Below are 27,211 nucleotides of genomic sequence, written 5' to 3' on the forward strand. Positions count from 1 at the left end.
TGCTGCTTCACGCATTGCCTGCTGCAAGGGGAGATTCCTTTGGATCTTACACCTCTGTAAAAAATGAAAGAGCTTATGCCTCCCCCTGCTTTAAAGCGAGCCTGGGTGCCTTATTTCCAGCCAATTTCAGACAGTGAGAACTGAGAACACCAGTCCAGCTCGCTGGACTTAGGGTTGCTGCAGTTGCTTGACTCCTTTGGCCTCCTCGCTTTGTGGAGCTTAGCTGCGTAGCTGCTGCAGGAACTACTTTGAACAGCGATCTTGAGCGATGGTCGGAAGCGTGAGACGTTGCAGTGAGAAGCGCATCTCTGCTGCAGCAGGGGCAGCTTGGTGCCACGCGTGGCGGGCTCACGGGTGGCTTGCGCTGCGCGGAGAGCCGGGGAAGGGATGAGCTTATTTGTGGGAGCAGCTGCTCTTCCTGTAGGGCTCTGGGTGCTTGCCCCTTTTAGGAGCAGCTCTTGTGGGAGTTGTGGCTCCTTGCTGCTTCAGAGCAGCCTGCTTTTCCTCCCTCCAAGTCCCGTTATTTGGAACGGTAACGCGGGGCGGCTGCGAGCTGCCACCTGCTCTGTGCTCTGTCTGCCGTTCGCTAAAAAGCGAGCAGCACGCCTCAAAGCGGCGCTTTGGAGCCCCGTTACGGAGCCGTTCAACCCAGGCTGTCCCTCGGCCGCTGGCCCCCAGCCCTGCCCCCCCGGCTCCCACACGGGGCCCGGCCCCGGCTCCCGGCTCCGCTCGGGGCCCCGCCCCCGGGGGCTGCGGCGGCGCCGCGCGGGGCACGCTGGGCCCGCGTCCCGCGCCGGTCCTGCCGCTTCCCAGCCTGCCTCCGCCCGCCTGAATGGGGCAGACGCAAAATGGCGGCGAACGCGAACTCGGCCGGCGGCGGCGGCGGCCTCTCGCTCTTCGAGTGCCCCAGCTGGTGAGCGGGCCGGGGCCGCTCCTCGCCGCGGGGCCGAGGCGCAGAGCGGCTGCCGGGCAGGGCCGGGGGAGCGGCACCGCGGCCGGGGCTGGCGCGGGCGTGCGTGGGGAGCCAGGGGCGGGCCGGGCCGCGGGCCGGCGGCGGCGGCTGAGGGGCGCGGGGATGGGGCCGCCGGCCCGGGCCCGGGCCCGGGCCCCCTCGTTCCGCAGAGGCGGTCGCGGAGCAGCGGCGGCCGCGCCGGGCCTGTCAGCGGTCCCGGCAGGGCAGCTCCGCGGGTGCGTCCCTCAGCGGCCCTCGCCTGCTTGGCGCTGGGGCGGTGCGCGGGGAGCGCGGTGGAGGTGCTGTGCCTCCTCCCGGGGCTCGGGCGGCGTTCGCCGCGTACGGGATGTACGCAGCACGAGAAATCTGTCAGCTTGAAATAAGCCTGTGTGGGTTTTGTTTGTTTGTTTGTTTGTTTTGCGTTGCGTTGGGTTAGGAAGTCAGGGCAAAGCGGTGAGCTGCGGGCGCAGCCTTAGGAGCGTGAATTTTGCTGATTTTAGAATCGTAGGAGAGGCTCCGTTGGAAGGGACCTCTGGAAATCATCTGGCCCGGCCTTCTGTTGAAAACAGGGCCTTAGGTGAGGCTGTCTGGGGCCCTGTTTTGCTTAGCACTTCTGGATAGATGGCTAATAACAGGTCTCTGCTGTGCCATCTCCTTCGGGTGCCACATCGCTGATTATTCAGGGGATGTGTGCAGGTTTAGTTTAAGTCACATAGAAAATGACACAACATTAATGCTGAAAACTCAAGGGCTTACATATTTGTATGAGCTAGCCGCATATACGTGTTCCTGATTGCAGTCTTTAATTGCATAGTCATCTGGATTTTACTGCAGGTCTCCTGCTTTTTGGTGCTTGATGGTAGTGCTTAATGCATGGATGCTTAGTGAATGTGCTTTCATATTTGTACATGTTCTATAAGTGCCTGCTTCAGTTAGTACAACCATTTAAGTCTTAAATAAAAAGCGTGCTGAATGTGTACAATATCAAGTATCTGTATGAGGCAAGATGGCTGTAAAATAGTGATGTGATAGAGTTAGATAAAAACAAAAAAATACTCAGTATGTTCTGGATGTTCAGCTTGAAATTTGAAACATCATAGTTGTTTTTTTTTTCTTAGCATTTTTATACAATAGCGTTCACAACTTGGATTATATTTGGTGGTAAATCTGAACAATTTCTGCCTCTAAAAGCCACAGATTGAACAGCTGGAACAGTATAGCTTGCTAAATGCCTAGTTTCAGTCACTTGCAAGCTATTGCAGAAGAATTCCTAAATAAATACCATCTGGAGGGCAGGACTGTATAGACTATAACTGTGAGGGCCTCTTCAGCTACATACTTTCTGACTTCCGCTACAAACAGGACAGGGTCTTACAGACAGACAGCTTTCTTCGTTGTGCTGGTGCTCACCTTACTTGTTTTTGAAGCACAATCTATTGCCCTGAATATTAAAGCAATGAGATGGGAGTCAGGAATATGATCCAAGCTGGAGTTTTCACACCCAGAAGAAAGGAGGTCATGTTCAGGTACTGGGGCCTGTTTCTTTCTGACAATTCCAAGCTTTTTGGTGATAAATTTTTTGCAATCTGTATGTTCTTTTACCATAATTTCCTAAAGTACTTTGCAGGTAAACCAAAGCTCCTATGTGGATGCTCACCTTGTGCATTCTAAGGGAGCTCTTTATTTTTCTTACACCTCTATTGTACATGTGCAAATTGTAATATTTTAGGTACTGAGTCAGTACAAGCTGTATGTTTACACAAGGATAGTAAAAGGCATACCTGATACAGTTTGATCTTACTCAAATTGTCATGCAAAGGTGTGATAATTAACGTCAATGAAAGATTCCTTTTTGTGGACAAAAAAACTTAAAGTTTTGCTTAACACTTGTTTCATAAACCTAAAAATAATAATAATCTGGAGCAGGAAAGCAATACAGATAGCTACCACTACGAGTGCATTTGTTTTCTGCTAAAAGTACAGGCAACTCAAAATGGAAAATATTAGGCAGTCGTGGCTAGTGGTATTCTACTGTCTCATCCACTAGGAGGGAGGAGCTCTCCTAGTTTGTTCGGTTTATTTACTTACGGTTTATTTTTCTTTTCTAGAAAAAGAGTAGAATATATTTATTGTTAAAGCTTTATGTGACTTCCCCTGGCATCTACTGCATTACAGATTCTCACAATTTGAAAGTAGTTATTTCCTCCAGGGCAAACCAAAGAGCACACAGATATGACATTGAATAAGTGATGGGTCTTTCATGGCTAGGATTCTCTAGAGTGAAAATAGCTTGCAGTAGCAGGCTTGGAGCAGTGGTATCATTATTTGAAGCTCTGACTTCCAGAAAATCTCAGTGTATACATATGCTGCATGGGCATTGAAAAATCTTTTGTCTAGGTAGCAGCACAGATCTTAGCAAAGAGAGATATAACCATGGAGTTACAGGGGATCTTCGTGGTGAGGAGCAGCTTCTTCTGCAGTGAGTTCTTTTCAATCTAATTAACTTACATTAAAATCAAAATCATAGTCTTTACCTGTCTATTTATTTTTCTGCCTCCAAGTGGAGCTGCCATGGGGACTGTGAACACCCATCATATGAGAAATATATCTTAAACATGATTAGAAATAGTTTTTTTCTTGTCTTTAAGTTGTTGGCCGTGCTTTCGATGTCTGCTCCCACTGTTGTATCTGTTCTCCCCTAACATGGATAATGTTTTAGTGTCCGGTTTCCAGAAAAGACTGAAAGGTTTTGTAGGCTTTAAGGTTGGACTTTGAATTAGTTCTCATGCTGGTAAGGGTTACTTCTTCATAGTTCATAACATACTTATTCTTTCTTACGTTTTTTTAAAGTATTATTTCCAACTAGTTGGTCTTTTTCCAACAACAGAACTAGCTTAAGACAGATTAAAAATAATGAATGCTGTCTTAATAGTGTTTCCTTACATAAGTGCTTGCTTATGCATGTACTGTAATTCTTCCATATGCATTAGTAAAGACATAGACTACAGGTTTTAAAATTGGAATAAAGTTGTTGTAAAGATGTTGATAACGCTTTTTGTGGATTAAATTTAGTCATATAATGAGATTAGAAAATGTCCTTATAAAACAGTTACATATCCTAGCTTTATTAACACCCTAGCATACCTTCTGAGGTAGTTTTAACGAGCAACAGTAGTTTATATCAGATATAAATTATCTGGGCCCGCTTTTTAGGTGAGTGTCATGAGTTAAATAGTTATTGTCCATCTCTCCTTTTGTCCTGGTTTAACCTGCATTTGGGATCAGGAATCTCTCCTTACTCTGTCTGGACAAACCAGTAGTTGGGGTGTCAGGCCTGTTCTGGAATGTACATACATTTAAAATAATATGTTCTAAAAGTCACAGTGGCATCTCTTCAGTTCTCTGAGCAAAGAACAGGGTGTTCTTGGCAATCATTTTACACAGATCTCTGGAGAGGGCATGCTCTAGAGTTCTGGAAGTTCTACCTTGTCCTTGAAGTTGGGCGTGACGGCGTGCATGGTAGTCACCTAGGCCAACATTTTAGGAATTGGCTAAATTAGGCTTCCGAGTCCACATTTAGAAACCTAAATAATTGACCTGATTTTAAATTAACACAATAAGATTAAAGTTGTCCTGTCTATGTCCTTAACAGCTAAAACTCAAAATTTCTCTTTAGGCTGGATAGGACTTGCTTCAGTGAGGCTGCTCGGTTTCAGCTGGATATAGGTGTTGTAACCCTGTTGGTATGTCAACGCTGAACCCTAGCGTTGTTGAAAAGTTACTGTCAGCTCATTTGTTTGACTTCTGTTCCATTATTCGGCATTTCTCCGCTAGCATCACATCCCAAAGCATTAATGGCTTTGTCCGCTTTTTCTGAAATGTTTCATTTTTTGTTGCCCCTTCCAGGGTTAAGCTCAGCTAGGCTTGTCTTCATCTTCTTGACTGTCCATACCTACTTTTTCCATTACTGTATGGTTCTGCAATAGATGGTTTGCCATCAAGGGCAGAGATCATCTATACAAATCCCTCACGGACTCATCCTGGCATAACGCAGAGACCAGCGCCTCTAGAGCGTGAGGTGAAGAAACTGAAAAAAAACATTGTTTAGTTTCAAATACAGAAAAATTGGTGACAAGCGTAGTCAGCATAAAGATGTCAGAGCCCTATCCAGTCCTTTGGTATAATTTGGTGTAATTTGAACATGAGAACAATAAAAATAAGACAAAATACAGAAGCGTAGGGTGGACGGTAGAATCACAGAATATCTTGAGGTGGAAGGGACCCAGCAAGATTATTGAGTCTCACTCCTGGTCCAACGCAGGACCACCCAAAAATCAAACCCTCTCTCAGAGCATTGTCCAAATGCTCCTTGAACTCACGGCAGGCTCAGCGCCATGACCGTGTCCCTGGGGAGCCTGCGCCATTTGCTCAGTCACACTCTCGGTGAAGAGCCCTTTCCTGACACCCAGCCTGACCCTCCCCTGTCCCAGCTCCGTGCCGTCCCCTCGGGTCCTGTCGCTGTCCCCAGAGAGCAGAGCTCAGCGCCTGCCCCCCGCTCCCCTCGTGAGGGAGCTGCAGGCCGCCATGAGGCCTCCCCTCGGCCTGCTCTGCTCTGGGCGGAACAAACCAAGGGACTTCAGCTGCTCCTCATATATCTTCCCCTCTAGACCCTTCACTGTCTTCGTGGCCCTCCTTTGGATACTCTCTCTTATATCTTTCTTATACTGTGGCACCCAAAGCTGCACACAGTACTCGAGGTGAGGCCGCACCAGCGCAGAGCAGAGCAGGACGATCCCTCCCCTCGACCAGCTAGCAGTGCTGTGCCTGGTGCGCCCCAGGGTACGGTTGGCCCTCCTGGCTGCCAGGGCACGCTGATGACCCAGATTCAACTTGCTGGCAAACAGAACCCCGGACCCCTTTCTGCAGGGATGTTCTCCAGCCTCACATCCCCCAGTCTGTACGTATAGCCAGGGCTGCCCCTTCCCAGGTGCAGAATCCGGCACTTGCTCTTGTTAAACTTCATACACCGCTGTTTGCCCAGATCTCTAACGAAATGCCTAAGTTACGAACCTCTAAAAGCCAAAAACTTAATATTCAGAAATAAAAGGATAAAGCGCAAGTACGTGGGTTAATCAGGGAATGACCGTCATTCGCTAGTAACATCGTTGTTCATAAATAGATAAATAAAAAGACTAATACTCCACTTGATGTGTAATAGTGTAATGTGTGATGTGCTGTGTAATATCTCTGTAAAGTAAAGGGGTGGCACCGCTGTTTTAAGAAGGTACTTATGAAAAAGTGTCTTCTCTGTTACCTGCATTTAGGAAAGCTCTGTTTGGATTGAAATAGATGCAATGGACAAATTCATAGATGGAACACTGGAGATTTTACTGAGACAGAACAGAGCTCCAGTCACCCAGTAAATAGAAATAATGCTGGTTTTCACTGGCTTCATATTTTTAAAGAGGGACAAGAGGGAACGGTACTGGCAATTTAAAAAAAAAAAAAAAAAAAGACAACTGAAGGACAAGAACAATAAACAAATTCGGTATGGAAATGAAAGGAATTAATGAAAAAAATAAGATAGAAATGAAACTATCCAAGTAACAAGGCTTTTGAACAGCTATCTGGTAAGCACAGTGGTTACAGCAAGATGGCCTGCCAGAGCAGTGGCTGGCCTTGCTGATTTTTTTAGGTCCTTTCTTTTCTTCATTGCTACAGGGAAATTATCCTTCAACATACTTGTTCTCATTCAAAAAATGTAGGTGTAGTTTTATCAAATAATTGTTCAATTGTTGCTCACTACTTAATGTTCATTTTTCTGTTTAATTCAGTGCAGTTCAAATTGAATTTTTGATGCCATGAAACAGTATCACAGAATGGCTGAGCTTGGAAGGGACCTCTGGAGATCACCTGGTCCAACCCCCCAGCAGAGCAGGATCACCTGGAGCACCTTGCGCAGGATGGCATCCAGGCGGGTTTTGAGTATCTCCGGAGAAGGAGACTCCACAGCCTCTCTGGGCAACCTGTCCCAGTGCTCTGTCACCCTCCCGGTAAAGAAATGTCCCGTCACATTGAGCTGGAACCTCCTGGGCTTCAGTTTGTGCCTCTCGTCCTGTCGCTGGGCACGACTGAAAGGAGACCGTCTCCGTGCTCTCGACACCCTCCCCTCAGATATTTATGCACACTGATGAGCTGTCCCCTCAGTCTCCTCTGTTCCAGGCTAAACAGGCCCAGCTCTCCCAGCCTGTCCTCGTTCGACAGGTGCTCCGGTTCTCTCATCATCTCCACAGCCCTCCTCTGGACTCGCTCCAGCAGCTCCGTGTCCCTCTGGTACTGGGGAGCTCAGAACTGGGCACGGTGCTCCACGTGTGGCCTCCCCAGGGCTGAGCAGAGGGGAGGATCGCCTCCCTTGGCCTGCGGGCAACACTGCTGAATGCAGCCCGGCATCCCCTCGGCCTTCTTGGCCACAAGGGCACGCTGCTGGCTCATGGTCAGCCTGCTGGCCACCAGGACTCCCAGGTCCTTCTCTGCAGAGCTGCTCTCCAGCAGGTCATCCCCCAGCCTGTACTGGTGCTAGGGGTTATTCCTCCCTATGTGCAGGGCCCTGCACTTGCCCTCGTTGAACCTCAGGAGGTTCCTCTTGGCCCAACCCTCCAGCCTGTCAAGGTCCCTCTGAATGCAGCGCAGCCCCTTGGGGGGTATCAACCACTCCTCCCGGCTTTCTGTCATCAGACCTTTAGTTCTCACTAACAGAATATTTATGGCTGTGCTCTCAGGAATTAAATTCTGTGTATGATTTCCAAATTTCACTGTGTTCCATAGAGACTTTATTTCTGAGTAAGTAACCAAGGGAACCAGAGTGAACCAGTAAAATCTTGTACTGCATGGAATTGTGCATTGTAACAAGCAGGTACGGTGCCAAGGTGAAGTTGGGCAAATGCTTTGAATCATAGGATGGCTTGGGTTGGAAGGGACCTTAAAGATCACCTAGTGCCAACCCCCCTGCCATGGGCAGGGATGCCACCCACCAGATCAGGTTGCCCAGGACCTCATGTGGTTCATGTGGGCCCACGTCTCAAGCTTGTCCAGGTCCCTTTGGATGACATCCCTTCATTCTACACACACAGGAAAGGTCATCAAGTTTGAACTGTAAGGTTTTTTTTTAACTGTATTTCTTACAACTGGAAGTTTGGCAAGAATCATTTTAATGCTTCTAAAAATAGAGGAAACCGTAAACGTTTCTTATCAACCTGTATTATTGAAAGTCAAAATGCCCTAACCGTTATATGTCTTCCAGACAGAATGAGGTTGGATCAGAATTACTGGTCAGCTCTTTTGGCAACCCTCTTCATCCAAGTTGGGAGAAACCATTCTGTGTGAGCTAAAATAATTACCCCAAATATATTGGCCTTAACTTTCTTATAATACCTCTTTGTATTAAGTCACCTAACCAAGTTACAGTGCTAGCTTGGTCTCGACATCTGTGGTGTGTGTGCTGAGCTTTGAGAAAGGCATATGACTTATTTCCGTTGCTGATGCACAAGATCATCAACATCAGCCTGTGTTTTGATAAGAAGGGGATCTTTCTTTATTCTGATTTCTTTCCATAGGAAAGAGCTTAAGAATGGTAGGACTAATTAAAAGCGTCAGCCAAGGTGGCTTCCCATTATGATAGTGACCGATAACTTATGCACAAGCCCTGTGTATTCTGACCTCTTGACTACACTCTTGGCTTTTGGCTATCAGAAGTTAAGGGATTTTGTGAGCTGAATACTGTGTCTGGATGGTCGTGTTTAACAACTAACACCAGACCTAATCTCCACAAGTGTTCTGATTTTCCTTTGTTATCTTACAGTTTAACTCCACAACATCAAGTGACAGTGCTTTCCACAAACCATGCAAATGTTAAAAAAGGTGCTCTCCTTGTTTTCAAATCCAAGTCTCCTTGTTTCCTGTGTTTCAAGAAATAATAAATATGCTAGCTTTGTAGCACTCATTAAGAGGACTAAGGGAATAAATACTTGCCTGTGTGTTGCTTTTTTTTTGCTTAAGAGAGGTACTCCCATTTATTTTTTCCCTTTGTGCAAGAATACCTGGTTATCGTTCTTGTGCCCTTCTCTACAGGGTAACAAGAGCTTTCAAGATTGGAAAATGTTTTATTTCTGTAGCTTATACCTTGTGATGTCTTTTGTTTTTTGTCAGCTCTTGAGGAGTGTTCTTCTGATTCTTTCTGAACAAAGTCATGATGGCTCCAGATCTTTCCTGAGGGGCAATAAGGAATTTGGAGCTCATAGTTGCATATGCATGGTTGAGGTGGTCTTCCTCTGTTGCATATATAAGCACTCAAGAGTACTCTTTCTTCCCACTCTTTCCCTCCGGAATGCCTTCTGAAGCAGTTGTTCTGTATCACAGGATTTATTTGCAGTATTGTGGTACAATTTGAGTTTCTTACATAGTGGTTTTCTTAAGTGATTCTTCTCATTTGTTCATTGGCTCCCTTTTTTCCAGACTGCGTAAAAACATCACAGAGCCCTGACTTTTGATTGTTTACATTCCTTTGTGGATTACTGTATCTTTTCCCTGTCACACCTTAATTTTCATAAGACCATTTGATGATTTTGTCAAAAGTTTTTTAAAAATGGTGGTCTACTACACCAATACCCTTGCTGACATCATCTTAGTTGTCTCCAGTAATTCTGGTACACTGTGAGATACTACTTGCCTCTTCAAAATTCAAGAATGTGAATTCTTTCTCTTAAGTGTTATTTTTAAGTATTATCTCAAAGATATAGGAAGCTGTACTACAGATGGCTAGCCTAGGCTTCTCTGTGGTCTGGAAAAGGAACAACTGAAAGATACGTTGGATGTCTTGAATAGTGTACAGAAAATCTGTAGAAGACAAGTATTTGCTGTCCTTTTCAGAATAACCAGGGGTTGTAAGATGAAATTAGTAGCAGATTTGTGGCCAAGAAGTGGAGATGGTGCTTTAGCTCTTTGTAGGTGATCTGTGAAACCATTTGCGTAAGATTCTGTGAATGCGTTAAGTTTACAGGGGTTCGCAGAGCAATTTATGTGGATACCTGTGTGTATAGACAGCAACCACGGAAGTCCTTGAGCTGGCAACTGTTGGAAACCAGGAAAGTATTGCTGTGTGAGGCATCCCATATTGGTTACTGGAGGTGGTTTTCTTTTGCAAAAGGTTCTATACTCTGTGTCACTTTGGTCTGCCCAATACAATTCCATAGGAATGCGAGAGAGAGAGTTCTTAATGTTTATCATACAGAAACAGCACTGCACTCTTGATAGCCCTCGTGTTTTACAGAGAAGTGGTCTAAAGGCACTTGAATATAGTATTTTTGGACTACTGTGTAAGTAGTACACATCTTTTATGTATTTTTGAAGAGAATCGTTTTAAGGAAAGTTCACCTTGCAGTGTTGGAAAAAATATATTAAAAAAAAAAATCCATTAATCCATTTGGGAATATTTTGAGTGTGAAGACAGTCCGTTTTGTAACTCCCCATCTATTCTACAGGTAGTGAATAGCATGTACTTTTGTTTCATTGTCTGTTGGTGACATTTTTAGTCTCATTTCTCTGCTCGTTTATCGTAGTCCATGAATACGTGCACTCTCTCTTGCAGGAAGTCAAATGATTTGGCTGGTAAGTATCAGTTTTTTCAACATGCCACATTCATAACTCCTTCTCATGATGCTCAGCTCATCTAAGTAGAACAGAAACCACTTCAGCGCTTGACTGTATTCTCCTAAACAAAGATGCTCCTTCAGCACGGCGGTTGTCGTCTTGGCATTATTACAGATGCTGAAAGGAGCAGAATATGTGTAATTCAAAGCAAGATCTACCCTTCTTTAAAACAAGAAAAATGCTTCCCTGGCATTGGAAGAATTGTCATGCCCCATGTGTGGTCACCTATCTCCAAATGAAAATACTGTTGAATATTGGAGTACAGATTAGATGACTGTTGTGGTCGGACTGTTAATCAATTCCTGTGTCTGCCAGATCCTTTTTGTAATATGTTTTCTACCTATTTCCCGGTCAGAATTTGTATTTACTGTTTGTAGTTTCCACATTGCCCGTGAAATATGTTTTAAAATTAGTATCATTGGTTGATGCCTTAATTTATCTGAGAGCTGAGGGTAGTTTAAGCAATAGATTGTTGAACTCTTTAAGTGTAGAAGACTGATACTTGGAGTCTCTTAGAATACTTGGGTAAATATCTGGGTTTTGCATTTCATTACTCCTTTTTACAAATTGCTATAAATTCTCCTTTATTGACACTTACTTGAGTTCCTTGTACTCATTTTCAGTGAAGAAAAATTCTAGTGTAGGGTGTCCTCTTAGCTCTGATCAAGACAATTAATTTAATGATACTGTCATATTCTCCTTTCCAATCAGCTGTGCTAATTCGGTGGAAGGCTCCTCTTCTTCCGAGTCAGCCTTGGAAGATCCAGTCTATTTTGTTTCAGTTCAATATATTAAACGAATGGTCAGTAACAGTCCATTTGCAGGTCTGATTTTAAGGTCACGTGCAGGATGCTGGCCTGTAGAGAGCAGAAGGTGCTCAGGCAGTGGGGGTTGTGATACGTGACCTGAAGGGTGCTGAACAACCTCTTCTCTGTCAAACGCAAGCGCTTCTGGTGGAGCCAACTTGTGAAGTGAGATCACTTGTCTCACAGCAGTGCTAAGCCAGGCTGCCCATACCTGATCTATGGAGATAAGATTCTGGAGACCTCAAGTAACTTCTCCGTCCTTCATAACAGTGTAGGAAGAATAATTTAATGGATATTTTAACACATCAGTCAGTAGGAGAAAGAGAACGTTTTTGTATTGAAAATAAGAGAGGGAAAACTGTTCTAATGAGCACAGTACCAACTTTCTAATAAACTTTCTTCCAGTAGATTTTTGCAAGTGGTTTCTTTTCAGTGTTTTACCTCCTTGATGCATGAGATTGGGGGTCTGACAGGGCAGAGCATATGAGGGTTGTTGATACTTCCAGGTAGAGCTGTTAATACTGGTACTCAGTGACTGCGATTAATTACAGTTTAGAACATAGAACTTTTTTTTTTTTCATTCAGGCTTTTACAGGAATCAAACTTCAGCAACCTTAGAGTGACACTGATTTAGTCTTTTCTAAAGGGCTTTTCTTACCAGAAGTGATTTCTGTGAGTTTGATTTGGTAGTATGCTAATTGGTGTTTACAGCCTTACTCTGTTCAGTCTTTTATAGGAATAGGTAGAGAGGGGAGTTTACTGTCTGCAAAGGATTCTCAGTCCGTAAGAAACCAGAGAATGGATAAATTTTTAAAGAGTCTTAATTCACAGCTGAGGGCAACATCTTCCTCTGCTGCTGCTAGGCTTTTTTTGTGTGTTCAAAAATAAAGGTGAAGGTAAAAGCAGATTTAAAATAGCAACACTTTTCGTGATGCTACAGATAGGTTGAGGATGTTGCTAAAATCTTTTTTTTTAAGACATGCAGACCCTTGAGGAACCAGGAAGAGCTCACTGAAGAGGGGGGAAGCAGAGGCAAGACTGAGTAAGGGGACTTGCTTGTAGAGGTAATTTGCTGGAAGGCTTACTGATTTTTAGAGGAGGTGTGGCAGCTTTTCTATCGTCCAAGTAAGGCAGGCTTTGCAAAAATTATCAAGGGAAGTTATGTTGCAGAGTAACTAGAACTTGGCAATTTCAGTGGAATGGAGAAAAACAAGTTTTCTTTTTGCCCTCCAGCACTGGCAGAGACACTGAGAAGTGGACCTGAGGAGTAAATCTGTGAATGAAACCTGTCTTACAATGAAAAATGAGAGCTGAGACCTTAGAGCAGCACAGAGAGAGAGAGCGCGCTGCCTGGCTCTGTGGTCCTAGAGGAATATTTAAGAGGAGATGGTCCCCTAGCAGTATTTGAGTGCTTGGCAGACTCAGTTTTTGTAAAACTAATCATCCACATAGTGTAGCTTCATTGGGGGCATTTGTACTTGCTGATGTTTCCCCACACTGCCAGAATCCCATTCCTAGGACAGAGTCACCATTTTAGCAGACTGCCCTTGGAACCTTGATTTGTCTGCTTAGGGCAGCAAAGATGGTGAAGAGTCTAGAGGGGAAGACATACGAGGAGCAGTTAAGTCACTTGGATTGTTCAGCCTGGTGAAGAGGAGACTGAGGGGAGACCTCACCGTGTCTGCAGCTTCCTCACGAAGAGGAGCGGAGGGGCAGGCGCTGCTCTCTGGTGACCAGCGACAGGACCCAGGGAACAGCTTGAAGCTGTGACAGGGGTGGTTCAAGGCTGGATATCAGGTAAAGGTTCTTCACTGGGAGGGTGATCAAGCACTGGAACAGGCTCCTCAGGGAAGTGGTCACGGCACTGAGCCTGCCAGAGCTCAAGAAGCGTTTTGCCAACACTCAAACATACGGTCTGATTTTTTGGGTGGTCCTTTGGGGACTCAAGAGTTGGTCTCGATGATCCTTGTGGGTCCCTTCCAACTCAGATATTCTACGATTCTACGCTTTTCCATGCTGCCGTTTGTTTTTCATCCAAAAGAATAAAAAAGTACCAGCTATGTCCATCTTTGACATCTTATTTTGGTACGAAAACTTGTGGAAGTCCAACTGGTGTTTTCAGGAAGGGCCAGGGAGAGATCTAAGCAGGTTGGTGAAATGGATTTGAAGCAAGAATGAAAAATACTTGTGCAATACTTGAGAAAGAAATGAAGTAGGAATAATAGAGGACATGTATGAAGTTATCTAGGAGAGCATGTGTATAGTAACCAACTGACCTGAGGACGCAGAATAGACCTTCAAAACGCCCCAGGAGCAGAAACATCTATATTTAACCTCTTCAAACAACTTACAGGTGACCTTTCTTCTGCAACCATGTTGAGAATGTCACTGCCCATTGTCACCATTCTCTTGGCTTGTGTGCAGTCAGAAAAGCAGTAAATGGGAATGTGATCTCTGTGGCTCTTCTGAAGGGCAGCAGTGCAGCTGAGAACTGGGTCGCCGCTATTTCATAGAAAGCCTAATGCAGCCACAGAGACAAGCAGCAGTGATATTACCAGTAAAGCAGTACTACAAATACAGATTCTTAAAGGTTTGAGCAGAAAAAGATCGTTTGCTCCGAGCAGCCAAAGATCTTGCGTTGTGAAGGGCAGCATATCGATACCACGGGCATGTCACGTTGTGACCACGGAACGCCAAGCGTGTTTCTGATGCTGCTAATCCTTGTGTGTTAGATACGTGTTGGCATTGCTTTGCTGTGCATTGCCGAGTCCTGTGTGCCTCTGTGCTCCCTTTGCCCAGGTGGAAATAAAGCTGACTGGAGAATCTGCTTCCCAGGGTGAGGAGGGATGGAGCAAGAGGGATGGGGGAACTTAGCTGTTTGTGGTTGAGAATTTGGTGGAGAAAGGCTGTACAGTTGTAGGATAAGCGTCCCTTTGCCGTCTAATGCTGTGGTCTCTTCCATGCTACCTGTGTTGGTAGGAAAGGTTGATTATAGGATGAGCGTGGAAGAACACCAGCCATTGGCCAACATTTTTCTATATTGTTACTAATATGCATGAAGCCCCCTTTAGGCTTTTGGTCATTACCATTTCTAGAGGTGAGCATGGTAGAAGTTTCTACTCCTCTCCACAGCTAAAGGATCTACTGCTTTGAAGGTAACATGAGAAAATGGAGCCCTTGAGCAGGCCCTTAAGTGGACGGGTACGTTCTGTCCTCTTCTCTAGTTGTTGGGGCCTTCCTGTTGGGAGGTGCTCTGTTAATTTTGTAAATTAGCTATTTTTTGGCTGGAGAAGTAAAGCTTGAAATGCTTCATGTTCTGTGAGTTTAAATCATATTGTAAAAACACATGGTTTGTTTGTAGTCAGAAGGAATCTGCAGGGAGGAAAAAGACAATCTTTGGTAGTTTCATATTTTTCCCAAAATAAATCTGCTTCCTTTTGTTTTGTCAGTAGATGTAATACAGTATTAGCTCTAATACTGATAAACCTTTTACCAAATATTTTGATGCCATATTTAACTTGTTTTTGTTTTCCAGGGCAGGAAAACCTCCACCTGGCTTACATCTGGATGTAGTCAAAGGAGACAAACTCATTGAGGTATGAAAGTAGACGTTGTATGAGTTCAGTGTATCATATACGTAGGCACTAACAGTAGAAAATTTTCCAATGTTTTCCACACTTAGAAGTATTTCCCTTCTCTCTGATGTTCATTATTTTCAAATCACTGTTATGTTCTGAAACTTCTGAATGAAGTGAAAGTGTTTTCTGCCTGTACTGTCTCTACCTATGCAGTGCTTTTATCAGTTATCTTCCTATTAGATGCAGTGTTTAAAGGGATACAAAACTGCGGTGTTCAGCTTTCAAACAATGACAATTTGATCCCGGAATACTAACCCTGTCCTAGTGAGAGAGGAAAAAATAAAACATTTGTGAGGGAAGTCAGTAGTTGGCAGAGCCTTATTGCTTCCAAACTTAATTTTGGACTAAAGTTGCCATTTTGTTTCCGACAACATACTTGTATAGGTAGTGTCAGACTGGAGCCAGAAGGCACATTGTCTTAGGAATTTCAGGAGCAGGAACTCAAATAACATGGGGAAAGAGATCTCAAATAGAAAAGACTAAGAATAAAAATTCGTGTTATGCTGCTTGTTTGAGGTACTCATCTGGTCAGTTCAGTTTTTATGTTGTTTTACAGTAAGGTTAACTGGACATCCCATATTTTACAAGATTGTTGCCCTGTCCGATAGCATGAAATACAGCATGATCTTCATCCCATGCTCTAGATCTGTGGTGTTGTGATTAACACAGATGTGAACCATTTTTATTACTGCAAAGGAATCTTTCTCCTCTATTTCGTGTTGTCTTAGCTCACTCTGTTGAGTCATATTATTGGTGTTGTACTGATTGACGTCCAGATTTTTCAAAAGGAGATCTTTCAGTCAAAAGTAATAAATTAAAACAAGGCTGGGGGGGAGGGCTTATACCTTTGGTGACAGAGAGGATGCAAGCCAGTGACCCTATTGTAGTCATCAAGAGACTTCTAACCTCCAGTTGACTGAAAAAGACAAAAGTTTCTGGACTACAGAAGCTTACAAAGTTGAGTCAACTCTTATGAACAGAAGTTTGGAAAATTAAGAGCTCAATGTTAGATGAAGAAGGGCTTCGGCAACCCCATCTCTGGAGGTGTTCTAGGCCGGGTTGGATGGGCCAACCTGACCTAGTGGGTGGCATCCCTGCCCATGGCAGGGGGCTTGGAACTAAGATGATCTTTAAGGTCCCTTCCAACACAAGCCATGCTATGATTCTGTGAACTTTCTGTCTTTCCTGGTTTGTGCTGTATGCTACCACAGGAGCATCGGAAAGTAACAAGTGTTCTTTCTAGTGTCTAGCAGAGAGATTTCCTCTTTAAAATTTGATTAAGAGAACATAATATGCTCTGCAAAGGAAAGAAAGTGGAGATCTTGCAAATAACCTTGTATTTTCCCAGGCCAGAAACCAATAAAATGATTATTTGTGGTGATATAGTCCATAACTGCTGGTTTTACAGATTGTTTTGAGGGAGTACTCCTAGTCCAAATTTGAAGACGCAGACAATTGGCAAAGCTAGCCTTGACCTATGAGAGATCTTTGCTCAGCCTTAGTTTGAAAGCAGAATCACAGAATGGTAGGGGTTGGAAGGGACCTCGAGAGATCATCAGGTCCAACCCCCCTGCCAAAGCAGGTTCCTTAGAGCGGGCTGCCCAGCTAGATACTAACACGTTTATCACATCTTCACAGTGCTTCATTAGATCATACAAGGCATGAATGAGTTGGCTCCTACCAGCCACTTGGACTGAATTGTAGCTATCCCACTCCAGCGCTTCCTAGGCACTATAGCTTTCAACCCCATTGCATTTTTTGTTTTCAAACCACGGCCTGTGTCTTAGGCTTCTTATGGTACTGTTACATGTTCAGAAACATTTTTAGAAGTCAGAGAGCTGTATTAGGCCTGCTTCTCAGCTCAGCCTTCCCACTGCCATCCTACCGGTAGCATCTGGGGTAAGGGTTGTATTTGGCATAAGGTTTTCCACTTTTTCTTTCAGGCCATGTAATGAGATACAGTGAGCAAAGCCTAGTTTTTTTGTTTGTTTTGTGTTTGTTTTTTTCTGGCATGTGGCAGGTGGCCAAACATAATGCAGCCTTCCCACCTTTGAGACTTACTCTATGAGACCGGCTTTTTCTTATCATGTTTCTTTTGGATTTTGGAGAATGGAGAGCTTTAGGATGAAAGAGTTTATATGGAGCTCTCTGCTAAATTAATCCATAAAGGCTACCGTAGGAGACCTGGTTGGGAATGAAAAAAGGCAACAGAACGCTATATGGATGCTGAGCATGCATCATTGCTTTTGACAATAGGCAAACAAATTCAGTGTTGATAAACTGGCAGTCCTGGTGTCCTCAGAATCTGAGGATGGGTAGTTAGGCTGTGCTGACCAAAGCTTTTGGATCTACAGAAGGCCCAAGTTGGCTTTGTAAGCCTGGCATCTCCTTCTGTATTGGAGAAAAAAAAAAAAAAGTGATACAACAAACATCCAAATTCCTTTGTCCTGCCATCAACTCTCTTGATAACCTAAAGGAGTTTTTTTACCGTTCCAAAGCGTAGTGTTAGCAGCTGTTGCTACTCTGCTATCCAAGTACTCTGAGGTTCAGTGGGGAATGCGATAGCACAGAGATAAGGAATGACTGTAGAGCTTGTATTTTGTCTCCTGAGTATCTGCTGTAGGTTATCAGTGTCAAAGCATCTCAGTGCGGTATGGTTTGACTGCCATACAGTGTGTGCCATGTGGTGAGTGCCAGAGCAAGTGCTGACTGGGTACAGGCACCTGTGTGCGTATCTGGCTTCCTCTAGTGCTCTGTCTGCTAAAGTGAGGGTGAGAAAAGCTGGCTCAGTTGTGGAAGTCCTAGCAGACTGTTTCATGTACCATGCTTGCTTGCTCCTATGGTTGTTTGGCGGCCTTGTACATTGTCTCTTGTAATCACCATAATTGAGAACTGAAGTCAGCAGCTATACATAATGTACTTTGTGTATGTGTGGGAACTCTTCAACAGATGAGCGTAATTTGGATCTGATACATCTATTTCTGGTTTTGGTTTGGGATGTGTGGTAAATAGTTTTACTGTTCTTTGTCTTTCAGGGTAGGCAGTAGTAACCAACTAAGAACATCCTTAAATCTTTGCGGATTATTGTGCACTTGATACTAACCGAGCCATCTGTATCCCAGGTCTTGTATAGAGGTCTGAGGTATACTTTGTGATTGCTGGGTCTGAAAAGTGCAACATTAAAACAAACCATGAAGTGTTTAAGCTCAGTGTATAAAGGATGACACTGGGTTATAGCTCAGAGGCACAAAAATTGTTAGAAACGTTATACTGAAGTAAAGGCAATAAAATGATTTTTGCTGTTGGTGATTTGTTGCAACATTTCAAATTTATGAATTCGTTTCAGTCTTTGCAAAATCTCTTGAAACACTGTTTAATGAGTGTAAGTTCCACAGATGGAACCGAGCTTGGCAAGGCATGCAAAGAATAACAGGAAGGGATTCTATAGGTACATTGCTCAGAAAAGAAAGGCCAAGGAGAGTGTCCCCCTTCTGATGGATGAGAAGGGAGAACTGGTAGGAATAGACATGGAGAAGGCTGAGGTACTCAACAACTTCTTTGCCTCATTCTTCACTGTCAGTCAGGTTTCCCACCTCTCTTGTTTCCCTGAACCCACAGATGGGGGCTGGGGGAGCAAAGTCCCACCCACCGTAAGCGAAGAGCGGGTCCAAGACCACCTGATGAAACTGAACAAGCACAAGTCTCTGGGCCCTGATGCCACGCATCCCAGGGTCCTGAAGGAATTGGCTGATGTAGTTGCCAAGCCTCTCTCCATCGTATTTGAAAAGTCCTGGCAGTCAGGCGAACTCCCTGGTGACTGGAAAAAGGGAAACATTGCTCCCATTTTTAAAAAGGGAATAAAAGAGGACCTTGGGAATTACAGACCAGTAAGCACCACCTCTGTGCCTGGCAAGGTCATGGAAAAGATCCTCCTGGAAGCAATGTCAAGGCACATGCAACACGAAGAGGTGATCCGAGGCAGCCAGCATGGCTTCACCAAGGATAAATCACGCCTGAGCAATCTGGTGGCCTTGTGTGATGGAGTGACTGCATCAGTTGACAAGGGAAGACTGACCGATGTCATCTACCTGGACTTCTGTAAGGCCTTTGACATGGTCCCACATGACATCCTGATCTCCAAGTTGGAGAGATATGGATTTGATGGGTCGACCATTCAGTGGACAAGGAATTGGCCTGAAGGTCGCACCCAGAGAGTGGTGGTCAGTGGCTCCTCAGGTGGAGGCTGGTGACAAGCGGTGTCCCTCAGGAGCCTTTCCTGGGACTGGTACTGTTTAATGTCTCGATCAGGCTATTGAAACATTGTGTGGGCTTTGGTAAATGTTTCAGAAAAGCAGGAGAAACCATCTGTTAACAAATATCTAACGGATCGCCAGCTTTTGACTTGTGGAGCTGGAAGCATCACAGGTCAAATTAAGCTCTTGCAGTGCAGTGAGGAAGGTGGCTGCACTGCTTAGGCTCTTCAGCATTTAGGTTTAAAGAGTTCCTTTTAGTAAAGAATGTTAGTAGGAATACGCTGTACACACCATAGGACAGTGTCAACATGTTCCTTTGGTTTTCTTAAGTGTTTTACATAACTGATATTACAGTATGCAAAATCTTGCTTGAAGAAGAGGTTAGAACTAGGATGAATTTTAAGAAGAAAGGCTTAAAATTAATAGTTTGCTTGAATAGGCTAGTATGGATTCATATGGCAGAACATCTTCAGTTTTACATCTTTATAATAAAGGTCTGAAATCTATATGCCCATTTCTGTTTTGAAATTTTATAATTTTGATGTTAAATGATCTCTAGTCCAATATAGAACATAGATTCCTGGCTTCAACGAGGCCTGAGATCATCTGCCTCAAGTGACACATAAAAATCACTGGGAGTGGATGTGAGAGAGAACCTTCTGTAGTGAGACACTCATACTTCCTTCCAGGCTGTCTTACATTAGCTGTTAAAGAAGGGAATAACTGGGTATCGTCCATATTCAGCTGCTTCAATTTTTAAAAGAGAAGATGTGAGTTTCTATATTGAACAGTGTCAGGCAAAACTGAAATATTGATCAGGTGTTGATGCTTTTCTTTGAATTTGCTCTCTTTATTCATGGTCTTGAACTTTTTCAGGAAGATCCAAAAGATTATAGGAGTCTAATATGTTCTTCTGTTTGATATTCTACCTCAGAAACTCATAATTGATGAGAAGAAATACTATCTCTTTGGGAGAAATCCTGATCTGTGTGATTTTACCATTGACCACCAGTCTTGCTCTCGGGTCCATGCTGCCTTGGTCTATCACAAACATCTCAAGAGGGTTTTCCTCATAGATCTAAACAGCAGTAAGTAACATGACATATAACCAGACAGAAGTACTATGTTTCAGTGCTTAAACATCTTTGAACGAGACGCTCCTTTTCTTTGTTATTGTTGTTTACACTGTGTGGCTAGATGGCGGTAATCTAAATTAGCATCCTAGTGAAAGATTGGCAATGGTTAGGAGCAATAGAATGCATGCTCCAGTCAGCTTACCTGTGCTTCACATGGTGTTGAAAACAGTAGTTCTAGACTCTTAGGAGGAGTCTTCCTTTCAAGAGAGAGGAAGAAAGTGACTTGAACTTCATTTCGCAATTATAATGAAGCTTTCTGTTCTGAGGGCAGTTTCCCAAGAACTAAAACCTGATATACTGAGAGAATGATTCCAGACGTGGTACATTGAGACCTGCAAGAATCCAGAAACTGAATGATGTTTATTTTCATGATTTTCTATGGGCTGATGTGAGTTATCTTAGTTTGTGAGACATCAGGTAAAACATATGTAATAACTAATGTTTTCAGCAGTATTTCAGTGACTTGTATTTCATGGCAATCATGTACAGCTTCTGAACGTCTCGAGTCATAAACTTGAATACTGTGAGCTCAAGCAGATGACTTACAGACTTTTCCATTCTGATGTTCTTCTCAGCACATGGCACATTCTTGGGTCATATCCGTTTGGAAGCTCACAAACCCCAGCAGATACCCATTGACTCCACAGTTTCATTTGGTGCTTCTACGCGGGCATATACTCTGCGAGAGAAGCCTCAGACACTGCCATCAGCAGTTAAAGGAGATGAGAAAATGGGCGGTGAAGATGAAGAGCTCAAGGGTTTGCTGGGCCTGCCAGAAGAGGAGACAGAACTTGATGTGAGTATGATGTTACGTTGTACCAAGATGGCATATCCATCTAAACAAATGGCATTCCCTACTTGTTTGCTTGGTTCAGGTTCTTAATTTCTTGTTCTCGAAGATATCTGCTGGCAGAAGACCCCTCAGACTATACACAAATCATCTCGTTCTACCACAATAAGCCTGTCTTCATGCTGCTTCCCAGAATCAGTGCCCTAATCCTACTATTCCAATTATCTTTTCACAAAAGGTTGCAGAGAGCTTTCTTGTCTCTCTCCAGTTAGCATTGCCCTAGGTCAGGGGTGATTTCCCACACCGTTCTCCGTTGCCAAATAACAGTGAATGCAGCCCTGTTTCCTACCGTTAGCCAGTGGAGTGGAAAAGCAGTTTTCATGATATTCAGAGGATCTGGTCCAAATCCTCTGTTCAGGCAGAGTCAGCTAGAGCAGGTTGCTGAGGACCATGCTCAGTTGGGTTTTGAATATCTTCACAGACAAAATTCCACAACCTCTCTGGGCAATCTGTTGCAGCACTGAAACACTTTTTCTTCCTAGCAGTCTAAAGTTGAACCTACAGTGGGTACAACCAGTGATTAACACAGACTTCATACACTAGGCACTTAGTAAACAGTTTCTTCTTCAAATTTTTTATTAGAACCTGACAGAGTTTAATACAGCCCACAACAAAAGAATTTCCACGCTAACTATAGAGGAAGGAAACTTGGATATTCAGAGACCAAAGAGAAAACGGAAGAATTCCAGAGTGACGTTCAGTGATGATGATGAAATCATCAATCCAGGTAAGTAGTTGGCTTTACGCTCTAGTTCATGACTATAAAGGCCCTCTTTCCAGTGTTCACATAGAGATTCCTCGTGGCTGTATACAGATGAGGAGAACAAAAATTTGACAGTGAATATTTGAGAATATTCTGCTATTTCAGAGAAGCAGTCACATCCTACTTAAGTCTGTGACTTCTGCCTTTTTCATCTCCCTGTAAAATCTCTGCATGATTTTTTGCAGGATACAGATACCACACTCAGCTTCATTGTTCAGTTTTTAATCAGATGTTGGAAAACTTTCATCCTTTTTGACCCATGAGATGTTCTAAATTATTTGCCTTCTCTAGAATCTAAATCAGAACTGAATTTATAGTTTGTTTTTTAACATGGCCCTTAATGCTTTCCCTTCATGTTGCCTAATGAATTCTGTATCTGACTCATGCTGAGCGTTTTTTGCTACCTGTCTGCATATCTAATCCAAAAGAACGCTTCTGAAGATGTATCCAATTCCTCATTAGCTGTTTTTCTTCCTTAGCTGTTTTATATTAATGCCATTCCTATTAATGATAATTCGTATGACTAGTATTCCTATTAAGTGCAGTTTAATAAGTCTTAACGTATAGTCTGAAGTTACTTTCATTTGGAAGGGCATACCACACAGAATAACCATTTTGTTTCATCAAATTATGCACTTCAGGTCTCAGAACATCCTGGTGTTTGATTTTCAGAGTTCGTTGAAAGATTCAGAATTCTTCTGACTCTATCTTCAAGGTCTCCCAAGGTCTTGCAGGGCTAGCTCTTGTGCCTTTGAGCATGCATAGTGCTTTGTACAGCAGCGGCTTTTAGCCCAGAACTCCATTCTGTCCGAACAGTACAAATAGACTGTCCATCGCCTTTCCCCAGAGCACTTCTACATTTTCCTCGAGTGGAAGTTTTTCCTTAATAGAATAACTGATGAACCCACCTTGAGACAAAGCCACTAGGTGTCCCCACCCATACACTTAGCTCCTCTTTTTGTTTAAGCATGCTTGTGTTTACTGAGGGCTACTAGAGTGCTGGCTTTTAGAAGAGAAGGTCCATGTACCAATTCTTCATATAGGCTGCTTTACTTGACATGTTTTATCTTTTTCTGTGTTGTTACTGAAAGCTGCACTGTTCTTGCCTTTACAGAGGATGTGGACCCTTCTGTTGGGCGTTTCAGGAACATGGTACAGACAGCAGTAGTCCCTGTTAAGGTACATAGCAACTTCCAGCTCTCTATTTGATCCATTATTACACTGATGAACTCAACATGTGGATTACACCTTAGAAGTATTGCAAATTTAAATATATATATATATAAACAATTTGACCACTTTCCTTAAAGTCCATCTTTAGCTCCTTTCTTTAACACAGGGGATCAATGGCATTTTTTTTTCCTCCCAAAAAGAACCACTTTCCAGAAATTCAGTATGGTAGTTCTAGGCATCAGTTAAAATTGTGGGAAGTACGGAAAACAAAAAGCAAAAATGAGAGAGTATTTGTTTGAACAGTGTAAATGATAAAGATTTCATAAGGTTGTTTACTAGAACTAGCAGGGTTAAGATTTCCCCCAAGATGAGTATGTTGCCAGTACAATATTTAATTTGAATACTCTAGGAAGATATGCAAACTTCCACTCATTTCTTTATAAGTGGCTAGTCGAGGTGTATTTTGGGAGGAAAATGGCATTGGCATCCAGTTTAAGTTGCTTGCTTGTTTCATATATTTTGAGTAATTCTTTAAATACTTTCTTCTACAGAAAAAGCGACTGGACAATCCAGGCTCACTGACCACAGATGATTCTGCATCACGGCGTATGCAAAACTTTCCCTACAGTGGAGGATTATATGGTGGCTTACCTCCAACTCACAATGAGGCGGGTTCCCAATCACATGGCGTCCATGGGACAGCACTCATTGGTGGTCTGCCAATGCCCTACCCCAATCTTGCCCCAGATGTGGACTTGACTCCTGTTGTACCCTCAACAGTTAACATGAACCCAGCTCCAAATCCTGCTGTCTTTAATCCTGAAGCTGTGAATGAACCCAAGAAGAAGAAATATGCAAAGGAGGCATGGCCGGGCAAGAAGCCAACCCCTTCCCTACTGATCTGAGTTAGGTTTTGTTGAGGGAGGGTGGGAGTTATGAACTCCACAAACTGTTTATGTGTAGTATTGTCCTTTTGAAATTTTAATGTCCTAACCAGATGTAATATGGAGATTGGAGAAGTGAAATAATTCTTTAAAGATCTGTCTTCAAACATTTTTATATCTGTTAAAAAAACAACAACAAAACAATATAGCTACCATCTCCCTTTGAACCAAAATATCTGGCAGCCTTTTCTTAGCCTCTGTCCCCTGAGGTCTCTTACTCTGAATTTTGATCCATAAGTTGAAGGGGCAGAATCACACAATTTAATTATCATTTATGGCATGACCCTGCAAATGCGTGTATTTAGGTGTCGTGCTTACTATGAGTAATATTGTTCCTGCTGGACTTGCTCATAGCAGGTCAGCTGTATCAGTAAATGTTTGTGGGGCCAGGCCTTTCAGAAATCCCACTGCTCTGAGTTCTAAAACTTGCAAAATACAGGCCAGCTTTTATTTTTACCTTTTCAAAACCCTACCAACGTGGGGCATTCTTTTTTTTTTTCCTAGTTTGGCTGCAGCTTGTTTTAATTTCCACCTAAGACACTACAACATCCTGAGTTGATGAGTACCTGGAGTTGAGATAGACAAGGAATAGATGGACTTCCTAAGTTGTGGGGTCCAGTATTGCACAACGGAGTGCCGTGTAGATGGATAAAGGGGTACACGCATGGATGGATCCGAGCTTGTGTTGGTACTAAGGGCAGCATACAAGCATGGCAAGTCTAGGTACATTTGACTGTTGGATAGACACTATCTACAGTGTACAAATAATCATTGACAAAGTAGTGATAACTTACGGTGGAGTTAACACAGAGGAAGACACCTTTTTAAACTTGGTGGCCCTTTTAACTTAAATAATTTTGCTTTTATTTACAAACGGAACTTGTGAGCTTAGAGTATATGAGATGTGACAAGGCACACATGCAAATGAGCAGCCATCGGCAGTGTCAGAGTATTCGTATGTGTAACAACTAAAACTGCAATCTACACACTATTTTGGTTTTTGGCTGCTAGTAACAGTGGGTAGGAATCAAGTGCTACCTAAAGCTAGAATATGAATTCCTAGTAGAGGGTCTGCCTCACCTTGAATAAAAGAAGCACACAAGTTGGTTTCATGGCATTACTTTTTTTTTTGACTATTTAATCATTTTCTCCCATTGAATAAAATGAGAAATGTGATTTGGACTGTTGCTTTACCCCATCAAGTCCGCAGTTTCAGATTTCAAAATCTGATTCAAACGTATTCAGACCCTATGACTTTATACAAGGTAAGGCCAGAGCCCTTTCTTTCTTAGGTTTATTTTCATTTTTTTTACGTTGCATAATGCAGTTCAGCTACATAGTCACATTCCTTTGTTTGGGGGAATCCTCCAGGAAATGTGCCCTAAAATGGCAGTAGTATATCCAGCTGTTCATTAATGTGTACAGTACTGTAGCTACCTGGCTATGTAGAGTTGTGAAAATATGATGGTTGCTGGAACAGTGCTGTTTTATAGTGCATCTGCTGTGCTGTAGGCACTAGACCTGTTTTGAACAGATGCTCCAAAATCAGTGCAACTTCTGCATCTGCAGAGTGATTGCTTCTATCATGGCATTGAGGTAAAAAAGAGCTAGTAGCTACCCCGTTCACAAGAGTGATGCCTTTAGAGACTGGCTTGTTCCTCTCCATGCCTTCATATCTAGCTCAAACTATTACATGAATGAATGTGGTAACGTCTCCATGATATAGTTATGCCACTCTGTGCATAGTTGCTATTAAAAATGAATCGGTCCTATTACGTTCTTCTTTCAAACACTCCGTACTCTCTTAAAATCTTTCTCACTTTAATTTTTAGTTTTGCTTCTTTACAGGATGTAGTTTTCTTTTTCCAGCCAGTCAGTTTTATGAAGGCAACTCTTTACGGTAAGACTAGTTAGAGCAAGTAAAAGTTGAACAGGTCGTCTTTTTTTCTTTTCTGTTTTTGTTTGTTGGGTTTTGGTAGGGTTTTTTGTTTGTTTTGCAAGTGGCTCTTTGCAAGAACTTTCTTGAAAAGGGAAGCTTTACTGAAAATTGGTTTTTAAAGCTCTTCTCCTCCCTGGGTTTTTACAAGCTCTCATTATTTCAGAGCTTAGAGGCCATAGCTGGCCAGTACAGGAGGGGACAGTATAACATCCAGGGGCTTTGTACAGAAGTTTGTACACTTGTGTAATATGTAATAGGCCTTTTCACACTTTCTGTTGAGCTTTTTACCTGTAACCTTTACTATGTTGTAAATTAAACGCAAATTTTGCCAGTTTGGAGAGTGTAGTGTGTTTGTTCCCAATCTACACTTCTGCAGTAGACACTCTGCATTGTCTTGTGGCCTGTTAAAGGGTTTCTGCCATTGCAAAATGCAACTGTCACTGAAGGTCTCAGTAGCTGGCTCAGGCTGCAGCTCTTAAAACTGCTGCAGCTTCATTGCTTGTGACCTGCTGCTTTGCTGCCTTGTGCTGCAGTGCATTGCACTTTGCACGCAACAGTGCCACTTAACAGTGGGTTTTAAACAACAGTTGGCATTTTCTGAGTGGAGTTTTATCTGGTTCTAGCAGAATCCTCTCTCTGCAAAAGTTATGTTTCAGAGTCTAGCTTAGCTCTTCTTAGCCTGGCTTGCTGCCTCTGGCCTGTGTGCCATCCTTTGTCACTGTGTCTCTGCAGCTCATCCTAAACTTTCAGGGGAGAGCTGTATTAACAGCAAACTGGGACTCTGTTAAAGATGACCATGGTTCCTGCCATGTAATATTGAGAGGGGTTCCTAAGCTGTAATGAATTTAGTAACATTTAGGCTATAGATTGGTATTTCTTTTCAATCCAGCAATATTTAAGCATCTGGAGCAGCTGTGTCTTCATTTTTGTCTGACAGGAGAAGAATGGATCTTCACAGAAATTAAGAAATCTGCTGATCTACCACAGGTAGAAATAGTTGGTGTAGGTTAAGCAATTAGCTTTGTGGTCTGACTTTTTAAGTGTCAGGGTGG

General features: G+C 43.2%; 1 protein-coding gene across 3 annotated transcripts; it reads left to right on the top strand.

The window, feature by feature from the left end:
• The first annotated feature begins 755 nt into the window (after positions 1-755).
• On the top strand, positions 756-26,493 carry PPP1R8 (protein phosphatase 1 regulatory subunit 8). 3 transcript variants are annotated; one of them, XM_080566765.1, is made up of 7 exons: positions 756-913; positions 14,999-15,059; positions 20,289-20,442; positions 21,066-21,286; positions 21,923-22,067; positions 23,218-23,282; positions 23,828-26,493. In XM_080566765.1, the coding sequence occupies exons 1-7, from the start codon at positions 849-851 to the stop codon at positions 24,179-24,181; spliced, it is 1,065 nt and encodes a 354-aa protein (XP_080422891.1). In that variant the 5' UTR covers positions 756-848; the 3' UTR covers positions 24,182-26,493. The 3 variants fall into 3 exon arrangements, with proteins under 3 accessions (XP_080422891.1, XP_080422892.1, XP_080422890.1); XM_080566766.1 differs by lacking the exon at positions 756-913 and adding an exon at positions 1,134-2,478; XM_080566764.1 differs by lacking the exon at positions 756-913 and adding an exon at positions 6,901-6,926.
• The last annotated feature ends 718 nt before the right edge of the window (positions 26,494-27,211 follow it).

This window comes from Anser brachyrhynchus (assembly GCF_964034855.1).
Source record: "Anser brachyrhynchus genome assembly, chromosome: 24".
Taxonomy (NCBI): domain Eukaryota; kingdom Metazoa; phylum Chordata; class Aves; order Anseriformes; family Anatidae; genus Anser; species Anser brachyrhynchus.

What these genes read in the sequence shown, in the direction of transcription:
- PPP1R8 (XM_080566765.1), top strand. Translation starts at nt 849, where the DNA reads ATGGCGGCGAACGCGAACTCGGCCGGCGGCGGCGGCGGCCTCTCGCTC. An exon ending in CTCTTCGAGTGCCCCAGCTG is followed by an intron (nt 914 to 14,998) that starts GTGAGCGGGCCG and finishes TTTGTTTTCCAG; the next exon opens with GGCAGGAAAACCTCCACCTG. An exon ending in TGATGAAATCATCAATCCAG is followed by an intron (nt 22,068 to 23,217) that starts GTAAGTAGTTGG and finishes TTGCCTTTACAG; the next exon opens with AGGATGTGGACCCTTCTGTT.